We start from the raw sequence: 26,110 nt of genomic DNA, 5'->3' as shown, positions 1-26,110 counted from the left end.
CTGTCAGATCTTCCCAGAAACACCCACCCACAGGCATTTCACAACCGTGAAAATGCTTGGATTTGCAGCTTGTCCTGTCATGTGTGTGGCTGCTTGAGGCGGTCGGCACCCAGGTGGGTGGCTTCTGCGGTGCTGACCCTGTCCCTGATTGCCGCGAGGAGTGTCCGGACACCCAAGAGCAGGGGCCAGAGAGCAGAGCCACACCTTCCTTTGCTATCAGCTGGGGAGAAAGTACCGGGGGGCGGGGGATGCAGGTGCCAGAGACTCTCCCGGCCTCTCAGGCCCCCGAGCAAGGGGCTGGCGAGAGTGAGCTGACAGAGGAGAAGGTCTCCTTACTCCTGCGCTGGGTTGTACTTGCACTTAATAACAGAGTTACTAAATCATCGCTTTAGAGTAAGTGTGTACATTGAAAAATTATAGTCATGGTGTGAGAGAGAGAATTTTTGTTCCTCTTTCCGTTAAAATGGCCATTAATCAGGGGAGGCAGTGAAGCAGTTCTGAAAGCCGCCGGCCCCTCCCCAGGCAATGGCTGTTGTCACCTCTCCCCCATTAGCAGGCTGGGGTTGGCAGATGGTGAAGGCCCAGACCAGAGTGGCAGAGCCAGAAATGCTACGGGAGGGGGTTCCAGGGAGAGGCTCACATGGGGGGCTAAGGCTGTTTTTCTGGATGCTTCCCTGTTAAGAACACTGAGTGCAAATCTCGCCATCCAGGGTCTTGACCATCTCAGTCCCCATGACCACTCTGATCCTCCGTTTTCTCCTTTGACAAGCGGCACAGTAACACAGACTTCCTTGGATGGTTGAGGATTGAGTGAGGTAGCAAGAGGGTAACTTCTGAACCCAGTGCCAGGCTCATGATCAGGACTCAGGCTGTGGTCAACACTCAAGCTCATGATTAGGACTCAGGCCCATAATTAGGACTCAGGCTCATAGTCAGGGCTCAGGCTGTGGTCAGGACTCAGGCTCATGATCAGGACTCAGGCTTATGATCAGGACTCAGGCTCACAGTCAGGACTCAGGCTCAGGATTAGGACTTGGGCTCACAGTCAAGACTCAGGCTGTGGTCAGGGCTTAGGCTCATAGTCAGGACTCAGGCTATGCTTAGGACTTAGGCTCACAGTTGGGGCTCAGGCTCACATTCAGGACTGAGGCTCATGATTAGGACTGAGGCTCATGATTAGGATTCAGGCTCATGATCAGGACTCAGGCTTATAGTCAGGACTCAGGCTCATGATCAGGACTCAGGCTCATAGTCAGGGGCTTAGGCTCAAAGTCAGGACTCAGGCTCACGGTCAGGGTTAGGCCCATGGTCAGGGCTTAGGCTTGTGGTAGGGGACCAGTCTCACAGTCAAGACTCAGTCTCCAGGTCAGGATTCAGGCTCATGGTCAGGACTCAGGCTTACTTCAGCATCAGCTCATTCAAGGAGGTTCTGGTGGGTCTTGTGTTCTGAGCACTGCTCCTGGGCTGTGACTCTGGGATTGGCAGGTTGGCTAGTAAACACCTGTGAGTGCCCAGGCCATGTGGATCCCAGCCTTTGGGGGCTGTGGCTTGGCATCCCTTGGGATTCTACACGGAGGACTGCCACATCCCAGGCTCGGGTGTCCCCAGTACTGGTTCTAGGCACTCTGAGGACAGTGAGGGAAGACCAGAGTCCATTCCTTGTTTCTGGCAACTCTTTAAATCTAAGGTGGGAGGCATTTCACTCCTTGGTGGGAATGCAGAAGGTGCTTAGAAAGGGCCGAGTCCGACAGCCAGCTTCAGTCCAGGGCTGCCTCTGGGGTTGTGTCGTGGCAAGTGAGGTCCCCTGTCTGTCGGGGCCTCGGTTTCCTCTGGGAAGTGGGGATGGTGGTCCTGACCCCACACCATTGTGGTGGAGCTGAACCCAGGTCAGACGTGATCAGTGTTAATGGGCAGAGGTGGCGTGGGCTGATGGGGTACGGGGACCCACTCAACGAGCAGGCTGTGTAGATGCTTGCTTTCTGACCCCCTCGGCTCGCCGTCTCCGCTACAAGGAAGAAGGAAAGGAAACTTGTAGTCAGAGCCTTGCAGACAGGGCGAGGGTTCCACCTGGGACCAGGGCTCCTTCCTGCTCTGCCCTGTGATGTCTGTAATGCGTTGGCATCTGAGACCTGGGCAGGGAGTCTGGGCCTCAGGGAGTCTTGTACCTTCGGGCGGTGATTCACACCAGTGGGCAGCAGACGTGTGTCTTGGTTCATGGCCTCGCCAGGATCAGAGGGGAGACGTGTTGCTGCTTGTCTGTGTGAGATGACACACCTTCGCTCCACCTTTTCCCTGTCTGGCGGTGGGGAGGAGGCCGGTCTTGCTCTCCTACAGCTGCAGGGCGTGCCGGGGGGATGAGTGAGCGTGCATTCACAGATGGTGAGTGGCCCGTGGCTGGCCCACCCAGCCAGCTCCCCAAAGCCACCATCGTGGTTGCATGGGCTTGCTGGCCCCACCTGATCCTGCCCGCCACTGTCGGCCTCCGTCAGAGCCGCCCTTTCTGGGGCAGGGCTGGGGCAGAGCTGGGGCAGAGAGCTGGGCCCCACAGCTGGATGCACGAGCCAAATCTGTCTCAGGTCCCTCCTGGTCTGCCATGAACCCCCGGGCCTCAGTTACCCCTCCATAAAATGGGAGGAACAGCAGAAGTGTCTCGTGGGGGTTTTGAGGGAATGAAATGAAATGACCCTGGGAGAGGCCTAGATACACAGCCGTCGCTGTTAGTGAAGATCTGCCAGCGAGAGCAAGAGCTTTGAGCGCCAGGTGGCACCTCTGTCTCTGGACGGATTCTGCCTGGAAGTTCCTGGGCGGCCCTTGCAGACCACGGACAACTCCCTAGCTGGGTTTAGCTTTCCCACCTATCAAGTGAAGAATTTGGACCAGGTGGTCCCTAAATTTTTTCCACTTAGGATTTTAAGTTTCCCTGATTGATTCCTGCAAGCCTTTGTGGTCAGGAACAGCTGAAGTTCATACCCTCTCCCTGCCCAGTGACCATGGAGCGTTTGACCTGATGTTACAGATCGGGGACAGTGGATAGTGCCCAGAGGGACTCTTGAGACTGCCAGGTCTAGGTGTTTCTCGGGGTGGACTCAGGTCTCTCCATGCATGCCAGATCTTTCTGACAGGCAGAGCCGGCTCCGAGCACTGCAGAGAAAGTTTCAGAGGCTGCCTGTGGCTTTAGCGGGAAGGAGCGCTGTGATTGATTAGTGATGCCTGCCGTGAGCGCAGCACGGGGCTGTGGCAGCACGTGCGCTGTGCGTTTGCCATCCCCTGTGTATTGTGTTTCCCTTAGTCCACAGTTAAGGAAACTGAGACCTAGAGAGAAGTGGCTCAAATAGTCAGCGGTGGGCTTAGGACTGGAACCCTCATCCCTGCCATTTTGCCTTGGTTTGCGGCTCTCTGCGGTTTACTCATGATTGCACCTTAACTAAAGTGACTCCTGTAACATGCCCGCCACAAGGAGGCACTTAATATGTGAGTCCAGTTGGGATCGATCACCCATCCATCCATCCATTCCTTCGTCCGTATATATTACTGCCTTTAGCGCCCACAGAGTCCAAGGCATGAAGATTCGGGCTACTGGTCCCCGAGGCTCGGGATGGCCTGTCCCACCTGCATGTGAGGTCTTGATCTGCCCCCACTGAGACTGAGGACATGCAGCTAGACTCGGGGTTCATTTTAAATCACCTGGAAACCGTTGTTCGAGCTCAGGAAAGGAAAAGGCCAGTGCTGGGGCGCTTGGGTGGCTCAGTCGTTAAGCGTCTGCCTTCGGCTCAGGTCATGATCCCGGAGTTCTGGGGTCGAGTCCCCCATCGGGCTCCATGCTCCGCAGGAAGCCTGCTTCTCCCTCTCTCACTCCCACTGCTTGTGTTCCCTCTCTCGCTGTGTCTGTCTCTGTCAAATAAATAAATAAAATCTTTAAAAAAAAAAAGGAGAAGGCCAGTGCTGAAGAGTCTGCAGACTCTGCCTTTTTTTTTTTTTTAATCCTTTTTCTCTCCTCCTAAATCACTTTTGAGCTCCCACCCACTTTCCGGGACCACCAGACCCTCCTTCCGTGTGTCCCCCTCCAGAGTTGCCGCCCGTCGCTGGCTCCAGTGAGTGGGGGTTTTCATCTGGCCGCTTAGCCGTCCTGGGACCCCTGTCTCCCGCACGCTTTCGGCCGCCCTGAAGCAGAGTCCCATCAGCCGGGCCCGCCAGGCCGCCACCGCCGCCCAGAACACAGCGGCTGACAAGTGGCCGTATTTCCCACTTGCTTCTGATTCCCCGGCTCCTCCCGGGGGCAGGGCTCGAACACGGGGCTGTGATTGCACACCCTGCCTGATGAATCACACCTCAGCGGCCGCTCCTCATTCTGAAGGCACCAGTGCGGAGGCTTTTCTGACCTTGCTCTCGATGTGAAAAAAGGGAAAAAACAGAAGGGCAATGCAGAGCTGAGCTGGGGAAAGCAATTTATGATGATTTGCTTCTAAATATGCAGCCGTGTTCGCTGTAGATCTCCCAGGCAGATAGGGGAGTTTCCCGGGCAACATGTTTAAATGAGGTTCATAATCTTGCCGTTCGGCTCCGTGGAGCTGCGTGCGTGCATGTGTGTGTGTGTTTGTGTGTTTTCCAGATGTGTGGTAGTGGCTGATAAGGAAGGTCTGCGGGCTTGAGCCCAGTGTGTGTGATTCCTGCTTATTGACTCCTAATGACAGCGAGGGAGCTGGGGCCGGGAAGCCCTCCTGATCCGCACAGAGCCAGCGGGGTCTGACGGGACCCGGGCGTCTGCCTGGGATTGCTCACCTCATCGCCAGCAAGAAGCCGCCCCGGGTCCCTCTTAAAGGCCGGCTTGTATCTGTCTTCGTTGTTCTTCTGGGTCATTCCTGCCCGTGCTTCTTCATCGAGGACCTAGGGGAAGCCAGCTGGCCTTCCTGGGGGCGGTACCAGCTAAATGCTAGGACGGACACGGTCGCTTTACTGCGGTTCCCGAGCGAGCCGTTCATATCGCCTTAACATGGCAGTGATGCGTGTGTCCTTGTTTCTTTGCAGAGACATTTTGTCAGCTCTTCAAACCCGACTTCTTTATGGTACCCATTAGCATAGGAGCCTTCATTCTGAGGGGTATTGATTTTTTCACTTGTGAAGAAATACTGTTTCCACATAACGAACTCCTATCCTGGAGGATTTCTGTCTTTTATGTTCAGGATAATAAAGACTTTAAGGCAAAAAACACACAGAAAACCTTGGTTCATGTTTTGAGTTCTGGTGGAGAGGTGAGGTGCGTTGGTGGCTCCCCCAGGAGACGGCAAACCTTCAGGGAAGTGCCAGGTGGGCAGAGGGCACATGTGTGTGTATATGCGTGCGTGCATGTTTGTGTGCGTGTGTGTGTCTGTGTCCATGTTTGTGTGCGGCCTCTGCCCCAGGAAGACCTTCAGGGGCCCCGGCTGATGGCGGCTTCACCACCTTTAACATGGGTGTTTCGAGGCTGCCCAGGACCGGGAGGTTTCACGAGCCAGGCCTGCAAGTGGCCCACTTGTTGTCTGCTCCATTCATTGGCTGGACCTCAGACACTGCCAGAGAGGCTGGAAAATGTGGCCCAGCCAGGCCCGGAAGAAGGGGTATGCGGTCTTGCGCCCAGCTGCGAGCTCCTGGGGGTGGGGTGCTAGGTAGAAACACAGGTTTGGGTCATGCAGATCTGGGTTTAGTTCCTCATTTGGCCACTTGTTGCCGGGTGACCTGGGACAAGGTCCTCATTCTAATCCAGTCGCCAGGGTTTGCATCTAATAATGGGGAGTTGGGGGGAGGGAATAACACATACAGGAGTGATGTTTGTGTCGTGTTTATCTTAGTGCGTAACATACTAAGTGCTCAAGAAATGGTAGCTCATGTTCTGACAATTAAGAGGTGGGGATTGGGAGGCAGTTCTTTCTCTCACTCTTTTTTAGATTTATTTATTTGAGAGAGAGAGAGAGAAGAGGGGCAGAAGGAGACGAAAGGAGAGAGAGACTCTCAAGCAGACTCTGTGCTGAGCATGGAGCCCGGCGTGATGCTCGATCTCATGACCCTGAGATCCTTACTTGAGCCAAAATCAAGTTGGGTGCTTAACCGACTGAGCCACCCAGGCGCCCCAGGAAGCAGGTTCTCTTTGGAGCCTTTGCTGCTGATTCTGCCTGTCCATCTACCATCTATCCGCTCCTCCATCCATCCACCTACCCACTTATTCTCACACCATCCATCTGTGTACCCATTCATTCATCCACACACTGATCCATTCACCCCCCACACCCATCCATTCATCCTCCCATCCATCCATTTGTCTACACACTCATCTCTTCACCCGTACACCCACCCATCTACCCATCTATTCACCCATCCATCTGTCCACACACCCACCCATCTACCCATCTACCCATCCATTCAGTGACACACCCATCCATTCATGCGTGCACCCATCCGTTTACCCACCTACCCATATACACAGACATTCTTTGAGCATTCCTGCAGTCCGTCTGTGGCTTCTGCCCATCCTATAAACTCAGTGGGCTGCAGTTTTCACCTGTAAAATGTGAAGCGGCAATCCAGAGCCTGGTTTTGAAGGTCAGATGTGATGTAAGCCCCAGAAGAGCTTGGAAGAGCTGCATGTGGCACATGACAAGTGTCAGGTGTCCAGGAGGCCTGGGGAGAGCTGGGGTGGCAATGGGCATCCTCAGTAGAGGGCACAGCCGGCCACATTATGTTCCTGTGCACCCCTGGAACCATGCCTCTGCTTACCCTGGCAGGGAAGGGGAGAATGTGGAGGTTGAAAGACACTTGGTTGTGGACTCCTACCTCTGCAAAGGTTCAGCGGGGTGGGCAACAGGAGTGTCCCTCCCAGCCCCCACTGACCAACTGTGTGAGCCTGAGCACATTCCCCAGGATTTGGCCTCGGTTTCCTGTCTGTAAAATGGGTACAACATCAGTCCAGTCCAGTGTCCGTCATGGGAAGGACCCTCCTGGAGCTCAGAAGTCTCATGAAATGCCTTGAGGTCTGTACCCCAGGGCAGGCTCGTAACAGCCCAGCTGGGTAGGACGCGCTGACCGATTGTTCCCTTCAGCACGAGAGTGCCACCTTGGGAATTGTCCCCAGTGGGACTTCAATGTGAACACGGAAATGGTTGCTCTGTCCCTCTCCCAAGTCTCCTGGTCTCTGTCTGGAGGGAACTTGGGGCCTCGGGTGGCCCAGATCTTCCTGAGAAGCAGGGTCCCTACTTGAGCAGTCCACGAGGAGTGTGGAAAAGCCTCTGGTTTCTCGGCAGGAGTTACAGCTGATGGGCCTACTCTGTGAAGACATTGGGAATGCGTCATTGAGCAAGCCCAGCTCAGCTCAACCCTCGGGGAGCTCACAGACCAGTGTGCTGTCGGAACCCCTCTCTGGGGCTGCAGGGAGAGCCTGGAGTCTTGTGAGCCTTCCTCTGTCATTCAGTCACTCACTTTTCCCATCTGTCCTTCCGTCCCCCTTCCACCCATCTATTTGTCCTTCTTCTACAATCCATCTGTCTATCTCTCCCTCCCATTCGTCCGTCCGTCCATCCGTCCATCCATCCATCCTCCTTCCCATCCATCCATCCATCCATCCATACACTATCCATCCTTCCATCCATCCATGCATCTGTCCATCCTCCCTTCTTCCCATCCATCTGTCCATCCATCCATCTATCCATCCATCCTCCCTCCCTCCCGTCTGTCCATCCATCCACCCACTGTCCATCCTCTCTTCCTCCCATCCATCCGTCTATCATGCATCCAGCCCCTTACCATGCATCCATCCATCCTCTCTCCCATCCATCCATCCACTATCCATCCTCCTTTCCTTCCATCCATCTATCCATCCATTCATCCGTCCTCCCACGTGCCCATGCATCCATCCATCTAGCCATCCATTCATCCGTCCTCCCACGTGCCCATGCACCCATCCACCTGGCCATCCATTCATCCGTCCTCCCACGTGCCCATGCATCCATCCACCTGGCCATCCATTCATCCGTCCTCCCACGTGCCCATGCATCCATCCACCTGGCCATCCATGCATCCGTCCTCCCACGTGCCCATGCATCCATCCACCTGGCCATCCATGCATCCGTCCTCCCACGTGCCCATGCACCCATCCACCTGGCCATCCATTCATCCGTCCTCCCACGTGCCCATGCACCCATCCCCCTGGCCATCCATGCATCCGTCCTCCCACGTGCCCATGCACCCATCCACCTGGCCATCCATGCATCCGTCCTCCCACGTGCCCATGCACCCATCCACCTGGCCATCCATTCATCCGTCCTCCCACGTGCCCATGCACCCACCCCCCTGGCCATCCATTCATCCGTCCTCCCACGTGCCCATGCACCCATCCACCTGGCCATCCATGCATCCGTCCTCCCACGTGCCCATGCACCCATCCCCCTGGCCATCCATGCATCCGTCCTCCCACGTGCCCATGCACCCATCCACCTGGCCATCCATTCATCCGTCCTCCCACGTGCCCATGCACCCATCCACCTGGCCATCCATGCATCCGTCCTCCCACGTGCCCATGCACCCATCCCCCTGGCCATCCATTCATCCGTCCTCCCACGTGCCCATGCACCCATCCCCCTGGCCATCCATGCATCCGTCCTCCCACGTGCCCATGCACCCATCCACCTGGCCATCCATGCATCCGTCCTCCCACGTGCCCATGCACCCATCCACCTGGCCATCCATGCATCCGTCCTCCCACGTGCCCATGCACCCATCCACCTGGCCATCTAGCCAGATCAGCATTTGCCAGGTGACGTCTGTGTACCAGGTACTTTGAATATAAAGTTCAGAGGCGCAGCTTCATGTGCTGATACATTTCAAGGAGGTCCTGTGTCCTGTGTCACAAGACAGTTTCATAAGAGTGAGGGTCCTGATTGGTGTCCTGTTGGCTGCAGCTTGAAATGGGGGGCCCGCCGCTGTGTGCTCTGGGTGAGAGTAGGAGAGTGGTGACTTATGACCTGTTTGTGATGGCCATGGTGTGGTGAGAGTAAATCTATCCTGTGTTTCCACTGCAGGGCCCAGAGTTTGAGCCTTTTGGCTTGAAGAACATGTTCTATTGACAGGAGAATTCAGGGAGGTTCTGCACCTGGGGGTGGGGGTGGGGACGGACACCAGTAGACTTTTTTTTTTAAATAACATTTGCTCCTACTGTATATTGTAGGAAACTGTAATACCCAGTCAAGGAAGAGCAGGAGGCAGACTGCACAAAGACACTCAGTCGCTGCCTACGTTTTGTGCATTTCTGCCCGGCCCTTTTAAGCAGTATATAATTTTAAAGATCTTTTAAAAAATTTATTTGAGAGAGAGAGTGAGCAAGCAAGAGAGAACACGAGCCGGCGGGGAGGAGCAGAGGGAGAAACAGACTCTCCGTCAAGCAGGGAGCCCGATGCGAGACTCGATCCCAGGACCCCGGGATCATGACCTGAGCTGAAGGCAGACTCTCCACTGACTGAGCCACCCAGGCGCCCCAAGCAGTATATAATTTTGGAAACTAGACTCTATTGATCGTACATGTTTTACAACCTGTTTCTTTCACTTAAGGGATTCATGAATAGATTTTATGTCAACAAATCTCCTTCTACAACATCAGTTTACCCGGCGGCTCAGGACCCCTCATGGGGGCATGCCTGCCTTTATGTCTCCTAGCCTGCGTTGGGCGGTCAGGCTGCTGCTGGCTTGTTTGCCATCGGTCAGGTGCTGCAGGAACATCTCTGGAACTGAAGTGTTCCGCACCCCGGAGCAGAAACTCAGTCTTCTCGATGCCACCAGAGAGCAGTAAGGGCTTGCTTCTTCTGGCCGGGAGAGCAGGATGGTTCCCACCACTCTTCTTGGAAGGATTTGCTGGTGGCCCCTCGGGGACATGTCCTGCGGGCTGCCTGCTGAGCTCCATGCCTGGGCAAGATGATAAGCTGAAGCTTCGAGGTTGGCATGGGGTGCCGCCCTGGTTCGGGGACCCTTGGGGTCTAGCAGGACAAGCTTCGTGAGGGGAGGCTGTGGGGCCCCAGTGACAGAGGTCCTGGGAGCCCTGTTCTGGAACTCTAGGCTCGGCGAGGTCTGCACTGGATATTGCTCTGCCCGGGGTCCCCCTTTAGCTTCCTGGGGTCCAGATTACATGTCCTTTCCCCAGAAGTCCCTGCTGCCCACTTGGCCTGACTGTCCGTTCCACACACATCCCCCTTCAGCAGCTCCATGCTTCACACCCAGGCCGGCCCGAGGTGAACAGGCGGGGCACCCTCCTTGCCCTTCTGCACACCTTGACCAAATCTGTGCTATTGTGTGTCTGACCCAAGCTCCACATCTGGGTCACGTGGGGCCTTACAAATTAAGCAGATTCCTGGGCCCCACTCTCTTCCACTCCGGAGCCTTCTGGGGGGTGGGCTTGGGGGGCTGCATTCTGAAACTTGGCCAGCGAGCACGAGGAAGCTGAGTGGCTGCTGGTGTTCAGGAGTCTGTCCGCCCTGAATGCAGACCCGGTGGAGAACGTGGGGTCAGAGCAGGCCGCGGCTGGGTGGGGACGGAGCCAAGACGCCCACCCAGGGTGCACACCCCACACCTCTACTTGCTGTCCTCTGGGCTGTCCCCTCCTCTCCTTGCACCTTCATTGGGGGTGCATGTGGCTCCTCCCTGTGGGACTGGCCCTCTGGGGACACAACTTTCTGGGGTAACCCCCTGCCCGTCCCCCATACACATGTTCGTTGGCCCCGGCGACATGGTCAGTGGGTTGCTGAGCCAATTGTGTGTGGGGAGGAGGGGAAGACGATATGTGTGTGTTCTTTCCATTCGTTAACTGGGATGCAGGCAAGAAGTGCAGATAGAAGTTGGGAGAATGTCATTGTTTGGCATTTATGTTTTCAGAAGGGCTGGAGGGGCTGTGGGCTGGGAGCTGTTTGATCATGGCCCGGCCCCTCCATCCTGGGATGGAGCCGCCTGGCCAAGGGTGACGTGGGAGCCACGCAGGGGCCTTGCTTCCCCTGCAGGGACATGCACCCCTCACCCTGTCTTCCCACATGGGGCTGCGGCCACCCCACGTCTGACCCCACGACGGGGGGGGCCCCACACCTGCTCCCAGCAGCCTCCACCCTCCATCACCGCAGCGGGGTTCCCTGCGGTGGGCCCCGCCGGAGCACTCCCTTTCCTGCACACACTCCGGCCAGGGAGCATGGCCCAGGCGGACCCAGGGACGGGGCCCCTCCCACAGAGAGGACCACATGGAACCCCATGTACGGAGCTGCCTCTCGCTCGCCGGATCCCTCACCACCAGGGATGACAGACTCCAGCCTGCAGCAGAGTGTCTGCGAGCGGGGGGCCGAGGCTGCCGGGCGCATGGCGGCTAGAGAAGCCACCGTGTCCGCCGGGACCGCAGCGCGTGGACACGCCGGGACCTGTACCCTGGCTTCGGCGCGCTCCCCTGCGGCAGCTCCCCTCTGCCTGGGGTTCCACCTGTGTGTAGGGAGCACGGCGTTCGCACGAGCTGCAGGAAACAGGCTTCGTCCCCGCGCCCGCGCTGACCAATGGCCGGTGCCGTGGGTGCGCTCCGCGGGCAGGAGTCTGGCCCGAGTCTGGCCTGCCGGGGAGGAGTCGGGCAGGTGGTGAACGTTGTCGGTCGCGGGGCCGCAGGAGGGCATGGCGTGTGTGCCCAAAGCCTCCGAGCTCTGGCGTTGCTCGCTTCTATCACACGCGGCGCTGGTGCTTTAATGGCCAATGCTTAGAGCTCTCAACAGCCAAGAATAACAGCCAAAAGCCAAGTTGCTCACTGCTTGTGCAAGGCCCCGTGTAGCACACGAGCTTGGGGCCTCGGCGGGGCCAGTTGCACCGTGAGCCAGTGGAGTCCCGTCTGGGGCGGCGCAGAAGGACCCCGCCATTCCGCAGATTCCTGACTGCCAGGCCCCGACCCCTGAAGTGTGACCAGGTACCAGAGGGCCGCTCACAGCACTCGGCGTGTTGGCCAAGGCGGCCCTGTCGCCGGCTGAGAAAGGGGCCTTCTGGTATGGCTTGGGTTTTCTCTTCCTCTAAAAAAAATTGCGGCTGGAAGGAGAGCAGCCTAAGAGGAAGTCTGTGGAATGTGTCTCAGCTGGGGGCTTTAGGACCTTACTTCAGTTTCCCGGTCTCCTGAATGTGCTTGGCAGGCCCGGCCTTGTAGGATGTGAGGATCCACCACATCAAGGGCCCAGTGGGCTCGGTTCTTGCAGCGACCCACAGCCGGCAGAGGGTGTCTGTGAATTTAGCAGGTGGTCCTCGTGGGCCGTGTTCGTGGTCTCTGTCCCCACACGCACATGCACACACACAAGCACACGCAGACTACACACACGTGCACGCATGCACACGACCACACAGCATGCAACGCACACTTCCTCTTGCACGCACTTGTGCACATGCATGCACACCCATACACACATGACCACACATAGATTACACACGGACCACACAAGCACACAGACTGCACACACATGTATATCACATGTGCACACGTGCACAGAGACCACACACACATGAAATGCGCACACTTCATCTCTCACACCTTCTTATTTATGTACGTGCGCGTGCGCGCAAGGACACGTGCACACACAGACCACACACAAGCACAGACTGCACGTGCACACACGCAGTGACCACACACATAAACCAACACGAGCACACGTGCACACACAGATTACACCCGCAGCGTGCGGTGCACACACCGTCTCGCACACACACGTGCAGTCGCACACACACAGGGATTCATGCACCCTGACTCAAAGAGGTCTCGAAGTCGAGGCTTGCACCTGCTTCCTCAGTGTGTGATGTCTGGCATGGCAGGGGTCCCACAAACCCTGTAATGAATCGTGAGCAGCTTCATGTACGTTATACTCCGGGGCAACTGCCTCCCTTTCCCTGCCTCAGTTTACCGGTAATCACCTGTGGAATCTCTTCCCTGCCTGCTGCCTGTTGTTGTAAGGACCTGTGGAGTCCCTGCATTGGGGCCTTTGAGGCTGGGAGACAGGTGGGCCCTGGGTCACAGGACAGGACGGGGTAGGGTCAGGGCAGCCTAACAAGGAGTGGTCACAGCTCATGGCTGAGCACACGTCAGGACTTTCGCCCGGACAGGCCAGTCGGTCTGGGGAGATGCTGCTCGGATCCCCTCATGCAGCCTGAACCTGGAGCTCTTCGTTTTCCTTCCCCCTGACCCTTTGAGGGAGCCGGGTGCCGGCGTCAGTGGCCATGCGGGGACAGGAGGGGCTGACGAAAGGAGCACTGTGCTTGGATGTTTGTGTCAACGCTGCTGGGGAGCACGGGGCAAATCACTTGAGTTTTCTGGGCCTCCGCATGCCCCTCCCTGAATCAGGTCAGCATCTGCTGTGAACGTGTTAGTAACCATACGGTAGCTTCCAGAACAGCGGCACGGGGTGAGCGCTTCGTAAGCGTGTCTCCCGCTACGCCGACAGGGCCGACCCTAGTGTGGGTGAGAACGAGGCCCAGCGCGTGGTTAATGTGGCTGGTGCGGGTGAGCCCAGCCCCGCTCCTCTGCCGCGGGGAGCCCAGCAGCCCTCAGCAGATGTTGGTGCACGGAAATGACACGTTTTGCATGGTACACACAAAATAGGCACCTAGCTCCCCCGGATGTGATGCTGTATGTGTGTGTGTGTGTGTGTGTGTGTGTTTACGAGGTGAAATGTGCTGAGTGAACAGCTGTGTGCACACAACCCTTCATTACAGTTTTGTGATGACTTTCTGGTTTCTTGTGGAATTACAGAAGCGTCTTTCTGGTCTCCCCAGGTCATCTCTGCCGTGTCCAGACTCTCCCTGCACCACGTGGCTCAGAACAAAGGGATCAGGTGAGCTCGCCGGCGCGGCTAAGTGACGCCCCCTCGTCCTCCCCGCCACCCGCGTGCCACCCGCGGGCCCGGCCTCAGCGATGAGAGTCTGCAGCAGATATCCTCTGCCTGTGTCTTTTTCACAAATTTTCAATGTGGTGTCGCGTTGCCTGTTGCCCGCGGCGGGAAGGGCGGGGAGGAGGGGGGACAGCCTTCGGTTCCCACCAGGGAGATCGTGTATGCGTGTTCAACTGACGGCTGCAAAATCTCTTTCAATTTCGGTAATAAGATCAGCAAATTAATCTTTTCACAGATCATTGCCTACCTAAGCGCCCTGCACGGCCCCCCCCCCCCCCCCCGCCCACGCATCACAACCAGGGAGGCTGTGCCATGAGGGCCGGGCAGCGGGCCTGGCCCATCTGGGGGCCCCGGGTCCCTCTGCGGGACTTCCCATTACCAGGTTTAATGTCCCTTGGCTTTCAAAGTTCAGCCTCAGAGGATCCTGTGACCCCTGTGGTCCGGCCCCTGGTCTCTGATACTGGGCCGGGCACGCAGGCAACGGGGACAGGGGAGGGCAGCCCCAGTGAGAACAGGTGGTTGCCCGTTCTGACCCACAGGTGAGGGCTCAGGGAGACGTCTAAATGGGGACCAGGTTCCAGATCAGGTGGGCCCAGGGGAGTACCTGCCCTTCCTCAATGTCCCTGGAGGACGTGGGCCAGCAGGGTAGGGATGGGGGTTTGGGAGGACAGAAATAGCCCCGCCCTAGGGTGGAGTGGGCGGGGTCATGCCCACGTGCAAGCGACACCGTGAGGGTGGCGTACTATGGCAAGGGGCCACCCCCTGGTGTTGTCTGTGAGCGACAACGAGTGCCTGGAGTCTGGGGTCCCCGGACCATGGGGCCAGGTGGATCCAGGCCAGCACAGCTGCCCCTTGGTGGGGCTGTTTGCCCAGGTTCAGAGAGTCACTGGGACAGATGCGAGGACTAGGGACCTGTGGCCCCCCCGCCTCCCCCCAATCTGGGAAGTCTGTTGCATTCTCAGAGGACTTGGAGATTCCTTTGAATTGGGGACTTTTGGTTTCTGTTGTTTATAACATCAGAGACAGGATAGGCTGTTTAAAACCGTTGTTAGACTATATGCTGAACACGTGCAGGAGGGTACTTAGAACACGTTAGGGTATAAAGGATGACCAGACCGAGCTCCTGCACCCACCAGGCAGCTCAGCCCCGAGGACATCGCTAATACCTTGGGGCCCCCTTGCCTCCCGCACCCCGCCCCGGCCCCGCCAAGCTTTCGTGAGGTCTGTAATAGGGACAGTTTAAAAACGTTAATTACGAATCAGTGTGTTATTTCTGGATACAAAGACAGCGCATAGTTTTGGTTTTGGTTTCCCCCAGAAACGACTGTCTGTTCGTTCTCCCGCTAGCGCGTGGTGGTGGGACCTCCCAGCCCGTTCAGTGTAGTCTCGTCTGTCCACGTGTCCGTGTACGCACATGGGCAGGAGAGGAGTTCGTGCGACAGAAGGTAGTCACGTGATTTGCTCTTTCCCCGGAGGCTAGAGCGTCTGTATCTGTTTCTCCCCGAAGCAGGGCCTGGCCCAGGGGAGCCCGCTTACGTTCTCATTCTTGGGGCCGATGACCCCCCTGGTGTTGCCCTGGACAGGGCGGTCCTGCTGTGGTTCCAGGCTCCACAGCCCGAGGCTGACGTAACCCTTCAGTGCAGGGGGCTGGGGGGGGGTTGGAAATGAGGGGAAGGAGGGGGTGTCTGCAGGTGTCTGCAGCCCCAGGCAGGGCAGGGCCTCCCCTCTGCAGAGAGAGCCCCGCCTCCCACCTGCATGGCCTCCTCACCCTCAGGGCTGGTTGTCATCCGTGCCTCTCTTCCCCTGTGCTTTCCCGTCCTTGCCTGAGCCCCGATCCAGAGCTCTTCTGGGGTCCTTTCCCTCTGCAGCCCCCAGGGACAGGAGCTTCCCCACTGTGAGCTCAGGGGAGGGCAACACGGTGGGGCTGCCCCTCGTCCCCCATGCAGGCTGCCATTTCCCCAGGGGTCTGGGCGTTCTGGTAACCGCTGGCCCTTTACGACACTAGGTAGCTCTTCGTTTAAGAGCGTTTCCTAGCGTTCTTCATTACCAGAGGTTTCCGTGTGGCCAAACCCTTTCCTTTTCTGAAAACCCACCACCCATGCCTGCAGCCCTGAAGAGAGTCGTCCTGGTTTCTTTCCTGGCTGGATGGGAGCCCAGCAAGCTCCTTCAGAAAAATGAGCATTTTTACAGCCCTTGCACTTTGCCTAATGAGCTGATTTTCCATAAAAAGCCCTAATTATACTTCTCAGAGGCTGATCAATGGGAGACTTAATCTGAGGCCCCCACCCTGGTGCCGGCTGGAGGGTCAGAAGTGAGAGGTTGGGTAAGGGAGAAAGGGGTCCCTGGCAAGTCATCCAGCTCCTCAGGTGGAGGTGCAGGTCCTTGTCACACCAGAGCTGGCCCTCCAGAGTGAGGGATGTCCCGTTCACAGCTCTGAATGGCAACGGCAGGGGAGGGGGCAAAGGGACAAATTCTCCTGGGGATTGAAGCCGGAAGTTGAGGCCAACGAGCCCTCAGCCCACTAAGGTGTTCCCTTTCAGGCACCTGTTCACCCAGTGGCCTTAGGCAGGAATGCTCTCGGGCCCTCTGTCTCCTTCTGTAGGCCAGGAAGGTTCCCTTGCTGCGCAAGGTCACTGTGAGCCTGTAGGCTGTGCAGCCCTCGGCACTCCATGGATGCCCATGGCGCCGGCCGGGGTGGGGGGCAGAGAGGGGGCCCCCAAAGCCACAGCCCCCTCCTGGCTCCTGGACCTTGTGTGACAGGGAAGAGTTTCCCTGCAGGTGTAACTAAGTTGTTATAGATGTCATGGGAAGTAGAAGAGGGAGGCGGGAAGGTCAGAGCAGAGCAAGGCGTGGAGGTGGAGCAGAGGTTGCGGTGATGTGGCCACAGCTGAGGAACGTGGGCGTCTTAGAAGCCGGGAAAGGCAAAGAACAGATTCTCCCCCGGAGCCTCCAGAAGGACCCCGCCTGCTGACACCTTGAGTTGAGCCCATGCGAGGCCCAGTTCAGACTGCTGACCTCCAGATCCGTCGGACGGCAAGCGTGTGGAGTGGGGCGGCGGTGGCCGTGGATGCAGCCGTGGATTCGCAAGGGTCCTGGCGCGGCGGGGGGCTCCGGGTCCTCGCTGGGCCGCTGCTCCCTGGGCCTGGGCCGCTGTCTTCTCTCTCTTTGTACCAAATTGAAGTAAAACTCACATGACATAAATCTAAGCCTCTTAACGCATACAGTTCAGTAGCATTTAGCAGGTTCTCCGTGCTGTGCGCCCACCACCTCTGTCTGGTTCCAGAACATTCTCACACCCGATAGGAAACCCCATCCCTCATAAGCACCCACGCCCCTCCCCTGTGCCTCCCCCTGGATCCGGCACTCAGCTTTCTGGATGGGCCTGATGGAGACATTTCGTATAAAGGGCATCGCACGCCGCGCAGCCTCCTGTGACCTGCTCCCTTCCCTGGGCGTCGTGGTTTCAAGGGTCTTCCGGGCTGTGGCGCAGGATAGAGACCGACCCCATGTGGGGTTTCCAGCCATCAGTGGATGGACGTTGGGTTGCTTCTGCCCTTTGGCAATTGTGAATCCCGCTGCAGTGAACATTCGTGTTTGTTTAGATACCTGAGCTTCCGTTCCTTTGGGTTGCCTTCTGACATTTTGATTATTTTCTGCCCAAAGCATACCCGTGAATCCCCGGTGTTCTGGACGCACCCGGGAGCCAGAGCCTGGGTCCCGTCCCCGTGTCCACGGCACATGATGGTTGCTCGCCTCGCCTGGGTGGCTGTCTCCTAGAGGGCGGCTCAGAGAGGGGGGCTGCCAGGCCGCCAGCGGGGAGCGGCTACTGTGAGTGGCCGTGGGGTCTCCCCCAGCCCAGTGCCTCCTGCTTGTTGTCGCCCCAAAACTCTGCTGCTGTGTGCCTGGGGGGTCCTCACGCTTGGTCTTTTCCTCCAGTCTGGGACACCCCAGCCCCATTTCAGGGGGGTGGGGCTGCGGGCAGGCTGCAAGGTGGGTGGGTGGGGCAGGGGCAGGGGTGGGAGAGATGGGACGGCCCCTAGCCCCCAGCGGATGGAACGTCCTTTTTCAATTTGAAGTGAATTCTCAGAATGTCAGATGTACCCGGATCCAAATCTGAGTCGAGGAAAGCGTTCTGGAACTGAAGAGAAACGCTCCTTGTCTTGTTGCCGGCTGCAGAGGACCTGCTCTTGGGTCTTCCTGGGCGCAGGGGGATGGGGAGTGAGCCTCCGCCCCCAGATGCTCCTGTGGGTGACAGACAAGGGGCAAAGCCGCCTTGGTAGGAGGTGAGCCTTGCTGTCTGATGGGGTCTCCCGTCTTCGTCCTGAGGCGAGAGTCTCGTGGGAGGGTGGGAGATCCGGTGCTCTCGGCGTTTCTAGGGAAGAGAGGCGTGATTTCCCTCAATCCTCAAAGGGCCCTCCCCAAGTGAAGGTCTTGTCCTGCGGTGAAGCCCCAGCCGCTCCTCGAGGCGTCCTGTGTTTGCGGACACCAGCTGTGGCTCACAGTCCCCAGCTCTCTCCATGGGCCCCCTCCCTGCCGACGTCCCTTTCCCATCTGGTGCCACCTGGTTAATTCCGGGGAATTGGACTGTTCATGAGAGGTTTGGACGGAAAGTGGCCGTTTTCATGTGCTTACTAGCTCATTCTGCCAGCAAGATGGGTTTAATTGTCCCACCTGGTGACTTCAAGCGTCTGGCCACTTGTCGTCGGTGGAGAGCCCGTATTCCTCTTCCTTCCCTGATGATGGTGGGGCCGGCATCGTTGGCCACAGGGGAGAAACTGGAAGACATGAGATCCCTTCCGGGAGGGGCTCGGACCGTTGCGGGCCGGTGGGCGGCATGGTTGTGTCTGGCCTCCCCCGGCGTGTCCTGGCCGCACAAGGCGGCTCTGCCCAGCTGGTGCCTGTCCCACTTGCCCGGTCAGGTGACCGCTCAGGGGCGGACGGCGTCTGTGTTAAGCGCAGAGACCCAACCTGGCTTGGTTGCCCCCTCGCTCCCACGGCCTCGGCTGTTCGCTCTCCCCACCTCTGCTGGGGCCACTGCGTAGGTCTCTGGGCTTCGGCAGAACGAGCCGTGTCCGCTGGTGTGTGCACGTGCGTGTGCCTGGCATGTTCGCTGTGACTCTTTCCTCGCACGCCCGTTTCTGCCTCCTGGTATCTGTACGTCAGCGTGCCAGCAGCTGAATCTGAACACAGACCTCATGCCCGCTGGGGCAACAGGCACCCAGAGTGTCCCAGATCCTCCCTGGGGGCTCTGTTGAAGGTTCTAGAAGGGAGGGCACTCCTTGTGCTGCAGGTGGGGGTGGGAGGGAGGGTGTGTGGCCGTCCTGCCTGGGAAGTGTTGGAGGAGAGGGTGTGGGCAGCGGGGAGGGAGGGACCTGGTTTAAAGATCCCGGAGCTGGTGTGGCTGCCAGGCTGCTGTCACTGGGGGGCAGTGGGGGGGTGCTTTGAAGAGTGAAGGGGCCTGTGTTGTGTGGGCTGGTGTGGGGAGCACACGTGGGTGTGGCTCTGCTTGGCCCATCTGCTCGACCCTGGCCCGGCAGGTGTGCGGATGTGAGGGACACAGAACCTGCCTCAGAGAAGGAGGGGCCCCCGGGGCAGGGCCTACCCCAGAGAGGACAGGGTGGCAACAGTGTCCGTGGGTGCCTTCTCCATTCACCTGACAACGTGACTCCAGCTCTTCCTGCTTCTGAGCACATCCCTCGTGGGAAGGAATGTCGTGTGGTTCCATCCAGCCTCCCACCCCCACTTGGTGACCATGACCCACTCCCAGGGAGGAGGGGTGGCCGTGGGGTGGAGGGGAGAACCAGACACTGACCTGGGGGCACGAAGGTCATGTTTTGTCCGCGCTGGCCACCAGGACAGAGCTCCCGAGTGGCAGCCCTGAGGCTTTGAACCTTTCCCGCTGTCCAGGGCCTACATTGTCCTTCCCCGGGACACCCGAGTGTCCTGCCCGTGAGCCACGGCCGCTGTCTGTGAATGGGGTCATTATCAGGACTGCGTGGGCGACCCGGGCAGCGTGCTTAGCCTGGGGCCTGGCAGGCGAGTGCCTGGCACATGGTGGCCAGCTGACTTTCGGTGAGTCTGCACCACGGACTACGGGAGGGGCCCCCTCCTCACGTCCTTCACCCACCGCTGAGCCGAACTCCTAAGGAACAGTCTCCTCCGCTTCTCTCTGCCACCTCCACTGTGGGCACCAGAGCTGGAAAGACACATATTTGTTGAAAAATGTATTAACTGGCCGTTTTGTGCCGGGGCAGCGGGGAGCTAATTCATGCTGGAGACGGTCAGGAGGAGCAGAAGGGCTGCCCGGCGGGAGGGCCGAGAACGGCCAACCGGAGCTTCCACGGCCGGGCAGCGTCTTTACAAAGACTGAGTGCAGCTGATTGCCTGTCCCTGCTCCCATCCCTGCTCTGCAGGGTCAGGCGGCCCTGGCCGCTCTCACGGTCTTATTGCCCCCTCCCCCAACTCGCTCCCCTCCCCCGCCCTCCAGCCCGTTCATGCAACCAGTCAGCTCTCCATCCATCCATCTGTCCCTCTACCTCCCCGTCCATCCACCCATCTGTCCATCTGTCTATCCATCGATCTGTCATCTCTACACTTATCCATCCTTCTACCCACCCATCTGTGCTTCCGTTCTTCCTTCCACCCACCCATCCATCCATCATCTTTCTGCTTACATTTCCACCTATCTGTGTGTCTGTCTATCCTGCCACCTACCTACCGCCCACCCGTCTATCTACATATCTATCCATCTGTCCATCCATCCACTTATCCGTCCTTCCACCCACCCTTCTGTCCTTCCATCCATCCTCCCTCTGCCTGTGTCACACGAATGTGGGCCGGTCTCCATGTGGTGCTGGGAAGCTCACAGCCTCTGGCTCCATTAAGGTCTGGCAGTGACAGTGTGAGGCCCCAAGTGCTCCCCAGCGCAGCCCAGGCACTCAGCTGGGTATCATGCTGGGGGCGGGGCGGACGAAGGAGCAACCCCGCTGACCTGGGTGGTGGCGGGATGCCGGGTCAGTGTGCTGCTCCTGAGCCTTTATGTCCTCTTTGGTAAAGTGGGGTCACGGTTGAAACTCCCTCCCCAGGCTGTTGTGAGGATTCAGGGAATCTCCACAAAGTTCCCAGCACAGGCCCTGACGCACAGTAGGGAGGGGCCGCCTCATTGTGCCTCATTTTCCTCTTCTGCAAACGGGGCTCTGCCAGCTCCCACCTGGAGGGCTGAGTGGGCTGAAGCAGGTCGTGCGTGCGTGAGTTTCCCGCTTCCCGATTGATGGAGGACGTGTGGGCTCTGCCTGTGGACGAGCTCCGTGGGCCGTGCCTGTGGACGAGCTCCGTGGGCCGTTCCTGTGGACGAGCTCCGTGGTGCCCAAGCCTCAGGGAGCCCAGGGTCACCGCTCTGCTTGAGGTGCTCATAGGAGACGTCAGGGGACAACGTGCATCCAAGCGCGAGCATCTGCTCCAATTTGTGGCTCACGAGCGTCACACCAGCCCCCCCGGGCCTTCTTGGGGTCACTCGGGTGCCCAAGTTCGGAATCATGACGGGGGAGATGTCACCGGTGCCCACATTGGCCTGTCCTTGCTGACAGATGTCCCTGGTGCCCAGACAAGAGAATCGCTGCCCAATGAAAACTCCAGGAATGTGAGCTGCCTCCCGGGCCGAGGACCTGTCTGCGCCAGGCAGTGAGATGGAAAACGAGGGGAGGCTGGGGCCTGGCACATTTGCCGTGACCCTTGCAGACTCATGAAGCCCCTGGGGCTGAATTTCAGACCCTTCGCTTGGCTCCCACAGCCCAGCCTCCACAGCCCAGCACCTTCATGCTGGAAGAGCCCTTCATTCCTCCTTCGACGTATGGGGAAACTGAGGCCCAGAGAGCTTCTCTTTCCCACAGTCCTTTATCTAAGGAAGTCAGTGGTCATCTGTTCTTGTTCATTCATTCATTCATTCATTCATTCATTCTGTTCGTGCCTGGTGATGTCTGTCCCCAGGCCAGGTGCTGGGGTGCAGCCAGAACCGGCCCCCGTCAGGTAGGGAGATGGACACAGGACCCCGGTCACAGGCAGGTGGACATGTTGCAGTGGGACGCGGGGCAGGGCGAGGTGAGTGGGGAATATGACCCCAGCCCCAGGGGCACAGGTGAAGGGCCAGCCAGCGACACTCGGGTCCGGGCTGCTGGTGTGATCTTCAGCAGGGGCCTTAGCCCTGGGCCTGCTTCCCGGCCTCTGAAAGGGAGGCCCCCATCAATTGATGGTTGGAGCCCATGGTAAGGGCCCAGGGCTGGAGCAGCCCTGTGTGGTGGTTCTCTGGTGAGGCCAGAGGATGCTTTTGAAGGCGGGCCCTGGGTGGGCAGGTGTGGGCTGAACGTGGCTTTAAGAATATGTGCACCCGAACCTATGAATGGGGGCTCACTGGGGAAAACCCTGTGGGCCTTAATGTAAGGGCAAGTGTCCTTTAAGAGACACAGGGAGGAGAGACACGGGCAGAGGAGGGGCTGTGTGACCACAGAGGCAGAGGCTGGAGGCACATAGTCAGAGCCCAGGGACACTGCTGGGGCCCCGAGGAGCTGGGAGGGGCACGAGTGCCCCCTCCCTAGAGCCTTGCATTGCCCTGCTCACACTTCGATTAGGACTTCTGGTCTCTGGCACTGAGAGCATGAATTTCTGCCGGTTTAAGCCACGCAATTGGTGGTACTTTTTATCGGTGGCCCCAGGACCCTAGCACAGTGCATGTGGCCGGGCACCAGGCTCCGGGACAGGGGCCAGGTGGGGAACCCCAGCCTCCAGCATGTCTGCTGGGTGGGGGTGTGATGCTGCACTTCCCAGAAGCCAGTCGACGTCCCCACGAGCCCCAGCTCCGTCCTCATGCAGCCCCTGCCACGGAGACCTGCCTGCAGGGGGGGCTTGGGGTTCAGAGACCCCCGCTGGTCAGCCGGGATGGGAGGGTGGGCCTCCAGGGACAGTGGCTCCTCCTCTGGGTGTGCCCTGTCCCCAGAGCATTCGATGGGGGCAGTGAGCATGTCCACACGTACTGGGTCCAGAGTCCTCTCAACTCCTGTCCTGCCCCCTGGGGAGTGAAGATCGCTTCACTCTGTGATAAGCGAAACAATAACAGCCTGCTTCTTCGGCAAGTATCACCATTAAAAATTGATCCGGGCAGCTGTGCAACAGTATCCGCTCATTTTCAGAGACGGAGCAGAACGCATTGTCATGCGGCGGGATTTCTACACGTGCAGAAGGGCCGTGAGGTCGTTCAGCGTGCCCACGGAGCACAGCGTGGCGTCCTGGCTCGGCGGCGATGTTGGGGCTGCGGCCTGGGGGTGCCTGTCGTTAACAGTCTGTGGCCTGAGGTCAGCCGTGCTCTCTCCAGGCCCGAGCTCGGCTCCCAATGGTGGGGATGGCCCCGGGCCAAACAAACGCATCAGAACCCGGGAAGGTTCACCGTTGTTTGCGAAAGGTTTCCAGGTGCTTTGAGCACGTCCAGTTACGTGCAAGCCCAGCGCTCTCAGAAGCTCGAGGCCCGCGCCTCTGCTCCCTGGCAGGGGGCCTCTAATAGCCAAGGGACCGTCCGCCACGTGTCACCAGGCTGCCCTTCTCGCTGCGGTTCTCACCTGTCCCATCCCTCCTCGGGACCGGCTGCTTCTGTGAGTCGGGATGGACCAGGTTCTGTGGCGGCAAGCGATAGCCCCCGTGTCCCAGTGCCTTGTTCCTGCCGCTCCAGGTCACCTGCTCCCAGAGCTGGGCTGGAACAGAGTGGCCGTCGCGGTGGGTGGGGGGACACGGCAGCGCGTGTGCTGGCCCCTGCAGACTCTTGCCAGTCAGCGAAGCCAGGATGCTCGGTGACAGCAATTCAGCCTGTCGAGCAGCTCGATGCTGCTTGTCCCTGGGAGTGGGGGCTGCTGCTGTCCCCCCTTCACAGAGGAGGAAACCGAGGCCCAGAGGCTGAGGGGCTTGCTGGAGGTTACGTGACGAGGGTGTGGTGGAGCTGAGTCCGGCGCCTGCCCTCATCGGGCAGAACCGCGCTCCTGCCACCCGTCCCCCCACCACGTGGCCTCCCTTTTGGCCAACGTGCAGGAGAGAGAGGGGTCTTGGAACTGACCGTCTTCCCTTGACCTTCCTAGTTCCTGTTCGTTCTGATCTGTTCCTCTTCTATTTTTATTTGTTTATTTAACTTTTCATGATTTCGGACACCCCCAAGCCTGCCAGCCAGTGCAGGAACTAGAACATTCCAGCTCACTCCCGACCTGGCCCTGCTCCCGTGCTCACCACCTGCTTGCTTCCGTCGAGTTAGGCTTACGGAATCTCACGTGCGGTTCTGTCTAGTCATCGGTGCTTTGGACCTTCAATCAAGAGAATCAGTCAGGTTGACTCTGGGGCCTCGCTGTTTCTCTCACTGTCCCGTGACGCGTCAGGCCACGGTGTGTGGCTCTGGGTCCTGGGCAGCACCCCCCAACCCCCCCGCTCTGGTGCCCATCTCTTGCGCGTAGCTTCCCATGGGTCAGCGCTCCGAATGCCCATTTCCACCAGGGGGGCCCACTTTGCAGAGGAGGACGTGGAGGCCCTGAGGGGGAGCCTCTGGCCCTGGTCTCGCAGCTGGTCCGCGGTGCTGCTGGGTCTCCACCCCAAGGCCCTCAGGTGGGAGTCAGCAGGGAGTCGGGGTCCCGGGGCCTGGCCCCGGCACTGACTCGGCCCTTCCAGCCTCGGTTCCTGGCGGGACTGACCCTGGGGGCACTTTGGGGTCACTGGTGGGAGACCTGGACAGGCTTGCACCCCGACCCAGCACTGGAGGCTCTGGCCCTCCCTGATGCCGAGCTGCTCAGGGCAGAGGCGCCTTGCTGGCTTTGTCTCTGGTCCCCAGTGGGGTTGGTGGCTGCAAAAAGCTGTGTTTGGTGCCATTTGGTGAATTCCTGTCTTGGACCCTCCCCTCCTTGAGCATTCCCGGGGCGCTGGACGTCACCGCAGGGTGGGAATCTGGCCGACAGTGCTGGAGCAGGGGTGGGATGGTGTCCAGCTGCGGCCCCTCCCGGGAGGGCAGCACCGAGGCGCTAGTGGTCTCATGAAAGCTGACGCCTGGAGCCCACCCTGAGACGTGGCTGGGCCCTCGGCCCGACGGACTCCAAGTGGGGCAATGGCCCGCCTGGACCCCTGGCCCACGCCCAGTCCCCCACCCAGGGCCACCTTCAGACTTAGGGTTGGCGCCCCCCGGGAGGGTTGATGCCCCGTTCTGCTCCGCAGTGGCCACGCCGGACCCCGTGCTGTGCGGTGGGAGGGCTGCAGTCTGTCCTTGTCCTCACTTGGGCCCAGGGCTGGCCACCCCCAGGACACTGCTGCCTGCAGCAACCCCCTGTCCCCACCTGTCACCACTGTGTGCTGCCTTCCTGAGGCCCAGGCTCTGGGGGGACAAGTCCGAGGGTGGGGCGTCAGAGCGACAGGGTAGGGGGCAGGGGGGGCACTCAGATGTCACGGTCAGTACATCTTGCAGAGGAGGCGATGTTGGATCCTGCTGAGCCCCCAAGGGGGGAGCAGTGACAGGTCTGGGGCCCCGGAGGCCTCGGTAGAGGCTCTGGGAGGGAATGCACTTGGCATCCTGTGGGATGGAGAGGGGCCAGGGACAGTGGAAGAGACCATGTGGGGAGGGATGGGCAGGGCAGGGGGGTCTCCATGTCTCTCTGAGTGTGAGGGGGAGCTCTGGGGGATTTCAGCGGGGCTGTGATACCTCCCGTGCCCTAGTGGACATGGCCAGAGCAATCCGTTCATGCAGGGCCACATCAGGCCACGGGGATTTCCTGCCTCCCCCGGGCACGGGGTGGGGGGGTAGGGGGTGAGGGGAGGGAACAGCAGAGTGGCCGCAGGGGCTGGGCCCTGCTGCTCGCGGGAGGATGGCCCTGCTGACCCACTGGCCTTTCCGCTCCTCTGCTGCCGTTCCGAGAAGTGGGCCGGAAAATCAAAAATACGTTGGGCTTCTCGGCTGCTGAGAAGTGGCATGGGGCTCCAGGCGCCTCCCTCCCTGCAGCTGGGGGCCGGGCCAACTATTCTTTCTCGACCCTGAGGTCAGAGTGTCTTCCTCCGCCTGGCTAGGGTTTTGGAAGCAAGGGCAGAAGCAGCCCGGCTGGGATCTGGGGATCCTTTGGGCTTTCTCTCCGGGGGAGGCAGTACCTGCCACCTCTCCGGGTGGCCTTGGAGCCGGCCAGCCCTCTCCCCTCCCCCACACGTCTGCT

At 59.1% G+C, this 26,110-nt stretch overlaps 1 protein-coding gene across 5 annotated transcripts in view; it reads left to right on the top strand.

Annotated features, from left to right (window-relative positions):
• Positions 1 to 26,110, top strand: part of VAV2 (vav guanine nucleotide exchange factor 2) — a 169,518-nt gene that overhangs the window by 79,623 nt on the left and 63,785 nt on the right. For all 5 annotated transcript variants that reach the window (XR_013443880.1, XR_013443881.1, XM_078061992.1 and 2 more), the window contains exon 3: positions 13,783 to 13,841. Coding sequence is in view for 3 of the 5 variants with exons in the window: in XM_078061992.1 (XP_077918118.1) it covers positions 13,783 to 13,841 (59 nt within the window). In the remaining 2 variants the exon portion in view is untranslated. The remainder of the gene's footprint in view (positions 1 to 13,782; positions 13,842 to 26,110) is intronic.

Source organism: Halichoerus grypus, chromosome 14 (assembly GCF_964656455.1).
Source record: "Halichoerus grypus chromosome 14, mHalGry1.hap1.1, whole genome shotgun sequence".
Classification (NCBI taxonomy): Eukaryota; Metazoa; Chordata; class Mammalia; order Carnivora; family Phocidae; genus Halichoerus; species Halichoerus grypus.
The sequence above is the reverse complement of the archived record's forward strand: the minus strand, read 5'-3'. Positions and strand labels throughout refer to the sequence as shown.